The sequence below is a fragment of the Cyprinodon variegatus genome, unplaced genomic scaffold, assembly GCF_000732505.1.
Source record: "Cyprinodon variegatus isolate N-32 unplaced genomic scaffold, C_variegatus-1.0 Scaffold693, whole genome shotgun sequence".
NCBI classification, from domain to species: Eukaryota; Metazoa; Chordata; class Actinopteri; order Cyprinodontiformes; family Cyprinodontidae; genus Cyprinodon; species Cyprinodon variegatus.
The window spans coordinates 447,012-457,228 of record NW_015151146.1 but is presented as its reverse complement, the minus strand read 5'-3'; the positions used below and the strand labels follow the sequence as shown (position 1 = coordinate 457,228).

The 10,217-nt window shown below is 36.5% G+C and overlaps 1 protein-coding gene across 1 annotated transcript; it reads right to left on the bottom strand.

Annotated features, from left to right (window-relative positions):
- Positions 1-1,558: 1,558 nt before the first annotated feature.
- Positions 1,559-2,274, bottom strand: LOC107097413 (tetratricopeptide repeat protein 36-like). The gene is made up of 2 exons (XM_015394551.1): positions 2,087-2,274; positions 1,559-1,884 (listed from the first exon to the last, which is right to left on the bottom strand). The coding sequence occupies exons 1-2, from the start codon at positions 2,190-2,192 to the stop codon at positions 1,559-1,561; spliced, it is 432 nt and encodes a 143-aa protein (XP_015250037.1). The 5' UTR covers positions 2,193-2,274.
- Positions 2,275-10,217: the final 7,943 nt, after the last annotated feature.

The following is a 10,217-nucleotide window of genomic DNA, read 5'->3' as shown; positions in this document are numbered from 1 at the left end:
TGTCGCGCGCACTGATACGAACAGAGAGAAAATAGGACCAAGTGATAACGACGTGTGACTTTTTCCACTACAATGGTGTTGTACTGCTCACAGGATGCTGCCAGGGGTAAGTCAGTGTGATTGCATGACACTGGTGATGGGGATGCCATACAGATTCATGTCAAAAATCCCGAACTATCCCTTTAAAACAAAATATAACTTAAGATGTCTTAACTCCTTATTCCTGACCTATCTGCTGTATTTGTTGGTCTTGATGAAACTGTTTGCTCACTTATTATCTCCAACAAACCTCTGAAGCCCAAACAGCAATCGTGTATTGCACGCGTACCCCTGGTTGTTTCCCAACCAGGGGTACACGTACCCCTAGTGGTCCGTGAGTGCATTGCAAGGGGAACATGAAAATATTTTATTTCTTGGGCAGTAAAATAAAACAGGGCTGGGATTTGTTCTGCTTTGCGAGGATCCAATTGAAAAATTAAACAAGCTTTTATCAACTTAAAAGTAAGTTTTTCTTATATGTTTGAGTTCATCTTAAGCTGTGATACACATCAAAACCAAGCAGAGAAACAGACTGGATGTAGAGAACAGCCTGGGATCAGCTGAATTTCACACTGAGCTATTGGGGCTTATCAAAGCAGCTCGGGTGTCTTGATGAAAACAGAGTAAAACTTATTAAATTAGTCTGATTTTTGTTTTATATTTTGTTCTCAATTCATCAAATTTAAATCTCACTATAAGGGAGTTACTCAGAGTAGCTCCAGTTTTATAAATACGGTTTATAATATGATTTAATTTTGTATTTATTTTGATTCCTTACTAACTTCCAGGCAATATATTTATTTATTTTTTATTAGACATAAAAAGAATAAAATAATAAGAATTACATCTTCTAATTAAAAGAGCAAGTAAAATAGTCTTTATTTTATAATCAGTTATTGTACGTTCCATTTTTGAGCAGTTGTCAATACTTTTTACAGAGAGGGGTTCTCATGGTAAGACATAATGCCCAAAGGGGTAAACAAGTCAAAAAAGGTTGGGAAACAGTGCTGTATCGGATTTGTACTGACTTTGACTCATACTGTATAAGAGTATGGACTCTAGCAACAACTTTTTAGAAGCAAGTAGTGGCATTGCATTGCAAGTATCACTACTGTATAAAGGGTCATATGGCTGCAGGTTTTTTTGTCTAAGGTCTACAAATATTTCAGCAAGGCATGGTAACTAGACTTAGAGCTCAAACTGACTACTGTGTGTCTTTACAGTTTGTCAAAAGTATTTACATTTTAAACAAACATCCTTAAAACTATTTTGCACAGTGTAAACTGTTGCAAAACACGAGTATTAGCTTCTTTTGTTTGCAAAGGTTACACCCATTGTCCATAATCTTTTTTTAGAAGCACAAACAAGTAGTTTAAGTGTGCATAATCTTAAAAATGATTCTGATATGAACTGTAAAATCCATGCATTTCGCTTCTTGCAACCTTGCATTCTCTTTATCTTGACCATATGAAACAATAACAACAAAATAATATGAGGCCAAGACACGCGTTAAAAAGAATCAATGCAGATAACATGCAGAAGACAGGCAGGCAGAGGTCCTGCATTGTATAATGCTGGCCTCAGACTCAACACTCTGACATACAGGCACAATGCAGTGCCTAAGGGAAGGTTTATTACTGAATTTGTTGAATTTACCCGCTGTGTCCCCCAGCAGTCGCAGGGCCTGGGCCCTGTTGTTATAGGCAGAAGCTCGCTGAGGCAGGATGTGGACTGCCTGGCTGAACAGCTGAAGAGCGGCTTGTAACTCCCCAGCCTCTGCGGCAGAGACACCTCGCATCTCCAGCTCTTTCACTTGCTTCAGCAACTCTGTGTCAAACCCACTGTCTGGCAGGAGGAGATAAACAGGTTGGAAAAAGCATTCACACTCAGCTGACAGGTACCGTGGCAAAGAAAAACACAGAAATGTCACCCAGAACTAAGTTTTGATTACAGCGTCATGGGTTTTTTCACTCTGGAAATGGAAAGTGTTCAAATAAATTCAATATGCTGTGACATGATATGTAGAGACACATCAGCTCAGGCTCACCATCATCAATTAATTCCTCTTCTTGGTTCAAGCCAGGAACATCTCCAAAGGGGGTGGTAGGGTTGAATATAGCCTGGAGAACAGCTCTGTCATGTGCTGAAGCCATCTTCTTGCTGTCTGTGGAGTAGGCAGAGAATTATGGAAAAAAAAGAGGAGAGTAATGACACCTAAATCACTCCAGAACTGGGAATTATTCCTCTCTTAAAGGGTGCTATCACTGCCAACCAATCAGAGAAGGGGGCGGAAGCAGAGGTTGGACTTTGAGATATTCCAGCACATCTGCATTTGGTTAACTCTGTAAAAATGCAGGCTAGAAAGCATGTGGGTCTAATGTGAGCGGAGAATACAGCAGATTGTTCATTATGTTTAGGGCTGTTTTCTCCCCGATTTTGTCATCTTCCATTTCTTAACAACAAAAACAGTTTGTTGGTAAATGCAATTAAAAATTATGTGGAAAATAAATAAGACATAAACTCCTTAGTTTGATTTTACATGAGTGCCAAGAGCTGATCTACAACTTATGGGCAGTTAAAGAGAGGGGAAGAATAAATATGCTGCAAAAAAATATGCTTTGAAAGATTTAAGTTTTGATGATTTTCTTACCACTCTAATTTCTCTAACAAATAAGAATGGGGAGAGCAGATAGGTTTCCAAACAGGCCAAATGCATAGAAATGTTTATTATTTGGATAATAAATAATAAAGAGGACAGAGGAGAAACTCAATTGGTAAGAAGCATACAACTATGTGTTTCTTTTCCAAGTGAAAAAAAATTCAAATGATAGAAGCAACTAAACTTTTGAACTACCATACACTTTTACTACCAATATATCTCGTACAATGGTAACAACAAAGGCCATTTGAACCATGAGCTAATAAAATATATAATAAGCCTCTGCTCCTGTTCCCCGCTATACCACAAAAACTAAACAAAAGGGAAAAAAAACAATGAGCAATGTTAGAAATAAAATAGTTTAACTTTGAATATGGATCTTTATGAGTGCATGACTTTAGGTGATTCTCTTAATATTTGCCAATTATAAAAACAAAACTATCTCTTTAAAAGGAAGGAAGGAAGGAAGCTCTTCAGAGAAATGCTGTGTGTTATTTAAAGTTAAGTAAGGAAAGAAATACACAAAAGTGGATCTATTCACCAGTTGCAGTAGATCACTGCGGCTGTCCTGCAGGTTTTCAATGTTTCTCGGCGTTAGCACAGCTATTTCTGCTGTTAATCAGCAACGGAAATCAGCTGTGCTGAAGCAGGGAAATTTAGCCCTTTTCTCAATATGCACACTTGTGCATTCTCATGAGCTCGTGTGCTTGTGAAACATCATCAGCCTCAGCCCTAGTACTATTCCAATTCACAAGAACACAAGATATTGTTGCCCTTACCCCTCCCTCTTTACCAAGTATGCACCAGAGCAGACTTCCACTGCAGTGGTCGCAGCATCAATGGGAGTGCTTGCAGAACTCAGAGTATTATGTTAAGTTCATTTGAGGCAAAAAGATTATACTTTTAAGAGTCACTATATGGCCCATTTAGAGATTTAGTGTATAATTTAAAAAAAAGTTCCGATGTTGAGAGGACTGTGGCAACCAGCGGACCTTCAAGGCTAACTGCAGACATGCCCGAATAACATTTCTGTTTAATTTAGGGGTATCAGAGCTGAATAAAAAAGATTAACACATATTTCAGAATTTTTATGTTTCATATAAAAACCATTTATTACTTTCCTGCTGTTTTAATAATTTCCCGAACACACCTTTGTGTTAGGCCATCACATAAAATCCCATTATAACATATTAAAGTTTGCGGCTGTTATGTAAAAAAAACTAACAAACAAAAAATACTGCATGTAAAATATTTATGATATAACAACCAGATGTTCAAATTAGAGTTGATTTCTAAGAATATATCAACATATAATAACCATATCAGTATGGCTTTAAGTTGAAAGGATCATGTTGTATTCAATAGAGATTCAAAAGCGTCTTTCAGAAACAAATATAAATCAAATGTCATGTTTTAAAATCATTTAGGATTGATTGGTTATTTTCATAAGTAACATAAAATGTAAGTGAAAATCTTATTCAAGGAGAAGTTTTCTTTTTCACCACTTGAGAGAGCTCTTGCAGTTTCTGTTTGTGCATCTCCTTCTTTTTCCCTTCTCCATTTTACTGCAGATGGTTTGATCTTACAGGACTCCTATTTTCCACAGGGTAATGCAAGTTAAAGAGTGAGGTGAGGCGATGATGTTCATGGTCACTTGGTTGGCAGTAGATTGCCTGCAGAAGCATACTGTGTCCCAATGGCCTCCCCTATAGTCCAAAAGAAGCAAAGTAATCGTGTGAGGATTATCAGTCTCCTATTACAGCAAATGTCACCACATCAGCACCACTCAACCTGATTATGTCAATAAAGAAACTCGTTGGCAGTGTTTACAGGCTCCAGAGGTAGGGCCTGAGGGACTTTAGCTGCCTCAGCTTAAGGCCAAGAAGGTTGATAAGAAATAATCAAAAAAAAAAAAAAAAAGAAGGAAGGAAATAACTAGAAACTGACCCCCAGTGGTAGTGCTGCTGTAAAATACAAGGCAGTAAACACAATCTTTACTTTTCCTTTCAGTAATTACAGGGATGTAATTATATCTGACTAAAACAGCAGTGGATAAATAATGAAGTAGTATTTGGTTAAATGCAAACAGTGCATGACAGGAACATTATTACTCATTAGGTGTTCAGACAGCGGAAAGTGTGTTTCATACCACCGACTTTCTCATTTAAGTTTTCCTAAAACATGCAAGGAGATTTCTGTTACTTCTTTAATATAAATGAACAACAAACCCTGAAGGAAAGGTCATCACCAGCCATTACTGCCTATTTTCATAGATTTTCCTTTTGTCTAGCTTTCCCCTTACCCCATAATGTGTCATAAGCAAACACATAATTCTATATGCCTTTTAGGTGTTTTCCCCCCACTTTCCATAAATCAGATATCAAAGCTTGTGCTTCTATTAATTACTTTAAATGAGTCTGTGTGCTGATACATGGCCTGCTCTTACATGATGACAAAAGGCGTATGCATGCTCAGTGAGAGCACTCGGAGCTCGATTAAAAAGTAATCCTGTCTTCTGAGAGTTGGGGAAGTGAGTGCAGAGTGGATTTAAGTAAACAACCTATCATGGCAATTTTTTAGAAACACGGTGTGCTGCAGAAAACATACAGTTCTAGTTAACAATAACTCCTTGATGTGGAGAAACAAAATATGGAATATATTTGATTTAATTAGCACAGAAATTGATTTCCAGGTATGCATGATTTAAAATGACTCATTTAATTTATGCTTGATTATTCAGTTTGCATAGAAGAAATGTGCTTCAAATGTTTAGTATTTCTATGGCCTACAGATATATTTTATTTCATTAAATGTTAAAGCCAAACATTTGTGTTTTGCTTTTTCACATTCAATCATCCAAGTTGAATGTAAAACAGCTGGTTTTTAGCAGTAACATTTGGGTCAGATGTTTACAGGCTGTTAATTCAGCTTGCGTTAAATCAGCTTAGTTCGACTCATTCCGTTTGAACCCAAAGCATTTTTTTTTTCAGTTTTATTCATTTGAACTTAGTCCAGTTCTTCTAGTTCAACTTTATTTATTTGGGTTCATGGATTCCTCAGTTTTTTTAATAAGGCAAGGCAAGGCAATTTTATTTGTATGGCACAATTCAGTACAAAGACAATGCAAAGTGCTTTACATGATTAAAATATAGGAATATAAAACAGAATCAAAGCCAGTAGGAAAAAAAAATAATAAAAAATGCAGAAACAAGAAAGAACCGTAAAAACTGTTGGACTAAAGAAAATAAAAAAGTTGAACTAATGATGTTTCAGTTGAACTTTTTAATATTAACTTTATCCGTACAGGATCACAAGGAGATGGGAACTGTTGTCTATCCCCAATGTCATTTTGGTGAATAGTCAGTTTATACCAAAGGCAGGGTCACAGTAATCACATATTTAACTACATTCAGTTCTGTGCATTTTAGTTTATTTTAAGAATTCTCAACTAAACTCACTTTAACTTGGGTTAACTGTGTTTAGTTTGTGTAGTTCAATTCAACTTAGTTGATTTAAATTTGATTTAAATCCACCTTAGCTGAAGTTCCGTATAATTTAATAAGCCAGAAGAAGATTTACAGAGGTCTAGAAGAACCTGACACTGTAATACTCCAGCTTAAAATGATGGGTAATAAGTTCTTCTTGTAATCTTGCTGATACCCAGATGAGGAGCTAGTCTGCAGAAGCATTCAGCTCCATTTACTTCTACTGTAACACACACTCCAGTAGCCACTTACCACTCAACAGACATCGTAACGAAAATGGCAACTTTTGATTCTGACAATAAACTTTAGGTCACTTAAGCCTAATAGTCAATATTGTTTTGTATGCTATTTACATTTACGAGGAGCTTCAGCGGCAGATATCATCGCAGATATCTGATTTTTAGTCCCAACACTGCACAGATAATGGAGTCTGATCTTAAATGTCAGCTAAACCCATTTGCAAAGGGACAGATAAAACCTTTCAATAAACCAAACATCAACTGCCACATATCTGACTCAATAACCATTTAAAACAACTATTTTCATTCATTTCAGAGTGAACTATTCACATACATGTATATTAAACTGCACCTACAATATTCACCACTGTTCGACACAATTTCCCTTTTTCCTCTGAGCAGGGAGCAGCCGGATTTCTTGGACTCAATGAATCACGGGTTATCCAAGGCTACGGGTACACCTGACCCATCCTTCAAAACGGGCAAAAAGAAGGCTGCATTTGTCGGCCAAATAACGAGGAGTCTTCCAATCTGAATACCATGCTATGATGTAATTATCCATCAAATCTGGCCTTTGGCGGATGCAGCCACTAGATTTGAAACACCAACTGTCTTGGGGGAGGAGCCTTTGCCGCAGTTAGATTTGTTTGAGTCAACTGCATCCTCCCGACCCAATGGCATTGTTAAATATCAGCATGAACATTGGTCCTCAATGTCCAAAATTTACATCATGGTTTATGGCCCAACAAAAGAACATCTAAACTACACTAAACTAAACCGTTAAACTTTAACCATTCAACTCAACTACACTCAGTCTGATTCTGGTAGAATGAAATAGGTCTGATAGATTACAAGAAACATTATAGCAAAATCAGATATCTTTTTTTATAACAACAAATTTCAAGTAATGTTACTCCAATTCATATTCACTTTATGTAAAATTTGAGAGTCATATCTAGTTGTTATGCAAATGTGTGGGAATGTTTTAGTCAATCCTCTTTTCAAGTGAATAGTTTCTGTAAAGACAAATTTACTTTAACAAAATAATAAATAAATGTCAAAATGGTACAAATCAAACAAAAACTTCATCCTGGATGAAAATGTTCAAACTTACTTGCAACATGTTTTTTATTTAAATGCCCCAGTTCTAATTCAAAAAGAGTGAAAATAAATCATAATTTTAAGAAACTACCTACTCAAATTAGGTTAAAAAAAGAAGCAATGGACATCAAAGAGGTGGCTTACATACAGAAATGAAATGGTATACTAGCATAAAAAAATATAGAACAAGACATACCAAATACGAAACCATTCGACTGTAGAAGCTGTATTGCCTCTGAGAATTTGACAACAAAATTAGAGTCTGCTAGTTCATGTTTCTTCGCTTGCAGTAGCCAACCTTGATTAAACCATGATTGTATCAACCTAGGCAAGAGGGAAAGCAAAACTAACAAAACCAAATTGCAGTCTAAGGACTGGGGGATACCCTGGCATGTAACTATAATGCTTTCCCAAAGTAATGTGGTGAAGCATAGCTGGAACTGTCATAACGAACCAAGGATGATTTATGGTTTTAACTTGGGCAAAAAACAGAAGAATTCAAGTGGAGCAGGTTGCTTTGTTAGAAGTGTTGTTCACCTTTCAGCTACAGAAAAAGAAAACACAGTGAAACTTTGGAACACAGCAAAAGCAAGTGAGCTGAGCCAAACTTATATATTTCCCCAGGCTAATGTACGTTTTTGGCCTGCTGGGAGTGATTGGTGGATGTTGAGTTAAAAGTGATTGTGTTTAGATGTGTGTTGTTCGAGTCAGGTCTAACAGCAATGCAGCTTGACTGCTTGAAGCAATCGATATAATGTTACCTTACAAATTAAAGGTGCAGTGTAAGTGTGCATGCAGTCTACAAAGGGAAATCCACTATTTAATTACAAAACAGGAACAGAAGCTGTTGTTAACTCAGAAAAAAATTATAGAATGTTTTAAACATTAAGCAAGCAAAAATTTCCTGTAACTGTATTATATTAGAAATTATCAGACATTGCACATGCTCCAAAAATGTGTTTATTTTATTCACCTTTATATACCTTGCAGTGCAATTCTGTTTTGCAGCAGGTATTTGGACACAATGCACTGCAGCTACAGCTGCATTAAAAAGTATGGCAGCTCAGAGATTCAATGTAATATTTGTCCTTCCACTGTTAAATCAAAGTGGCTAAAGGGGTATAAAAATTCCCTCAGTATTCATCCACTTGGGACCAGTGATATGCCCCCTTTTACTTGAAAGCCAGCAGCTTTACTCAAATCAGTGACAAAAACAATACCCAGAGCACTTGGCTTTGCCAAGCTCTTAAAAACAAAGTACACTGAGCTGAACAGCTTCTCTTTTTTGGAAATACTAAACCTGAAAGTTAATGGTCCAAAATAGTAACAGTGACTGATGCAGTTATTTTTAAGAATATTTATATGTCTTCAGTTTTTTCACATGTTCACAGCATCACCTCAAACTTTGATGGATTCTATTTGGATTTTTTAGTCATAGATTAAAACAACAATAATGACATTTTTTGAGACCTCCAAACATGTTATAAATCTGTACACATGATTTCTAATCACAGCATTTAATGTGAGTAATTTATTTTGCACAAACTACCCACAGAGAGGGACCTTCAATAAGATCTGAAGTGCATCATTGTATTCCAATTGCACTTTATCCTTAATAAAACCACCGGGTCGCAGGCGACCAGAATTCATAAAGTTCCACCGGTAAAATTTTTACCAATAGAGACATGTTAGACATCATTGGAAAGCTTAGATTCTCCACAATTTAACCACTAAGATCATTTATGGACACAGTAAAAACCAAAGCACAATTAAAACAGATATAGCAGCATGTCAAAATGTAAACAAACAAAGTAGCCACAACTACATTCCTTTGAAGGCATCCAGAAGCCGTTTTATACAGTAAATCCAATCTTCAATTGTTTATACTCCATTCCTTTATAAGGGTCCACAGATTAAACGTAATCCAGCATATTAGTAATAAAAATATTCCATGATGAGAAAATTGCCAATAACGTCCGGTTGTTGATCGTTGAAAATTTAGCTGGTCATGGCTTATTCTCAGCACCTTTCCAGTATTTACTTCTAATACTTATTTCCTTGGTTGTAAGCCCACAATGTTTTGTATGGTTCTTTACATCATCTTCTTATCTACAAGACACAAGTGTCTGCATATTTTCATGACGCGATTTGAGCCAGATAGTGGCTCTGTTCGAATTTATGGGCTGCATCCTCCAGGGATGTGGTCTACCTAGACTGGATCCGTTTAAGTCCGTGAAAATAAGGAGACCGGAAGATTTTTGGCTGTGAATTCAAACAGGTCTACCCTTCGGCAGGTTTTTCCACCATAGGATATGTTGCTTAGCAACCGTGACAGTTGACACACAAAGCAGGAAAAGGATGAATACTGAAGTTTTCAAAACTGTTTGTTTATTTATTTATTTTTTTATTCTAAAGTGAACAAAGACTACACTCACGAGAATCCAGAGTGGAATAAAGTTTCCAACCAATGGGGAGCATGAACAGGGATATGTACCTAAAGCTTTTAAGGTTGCTGTAAACCTCTGCTTAAGAAACCGTCTCTTGACCCAGATGACTTGGTCAATTATAGACCTATATCCAATCTTCCTTTCTTATCCAAGGTTCTTGAGAAAGTAGTTGCCAAACAAGTTTGCGATCACTTACACCATAATGAACTTTTTGAAGAGTTTTAGTCTGGCTTTAGAGCTCATCATA

Excerpts from the sequence above, each read along its gene's own strand:
- LOC107097413 (XM_015394551.1), bottom strand. The coding sequence starts at position 2,192 with ATGGCTTCAGCACATGACAGAGCTGTTCTCCAGGCTATATTCAACCCT. Across the intron at positions 1,885-2,086 it reads AGAGGAATTAATTGATGATG|ACAGTGGGTTTGACACAGAG; the intron begins GTGAGCCTGAGC and ends TCCTCCTGCCAG.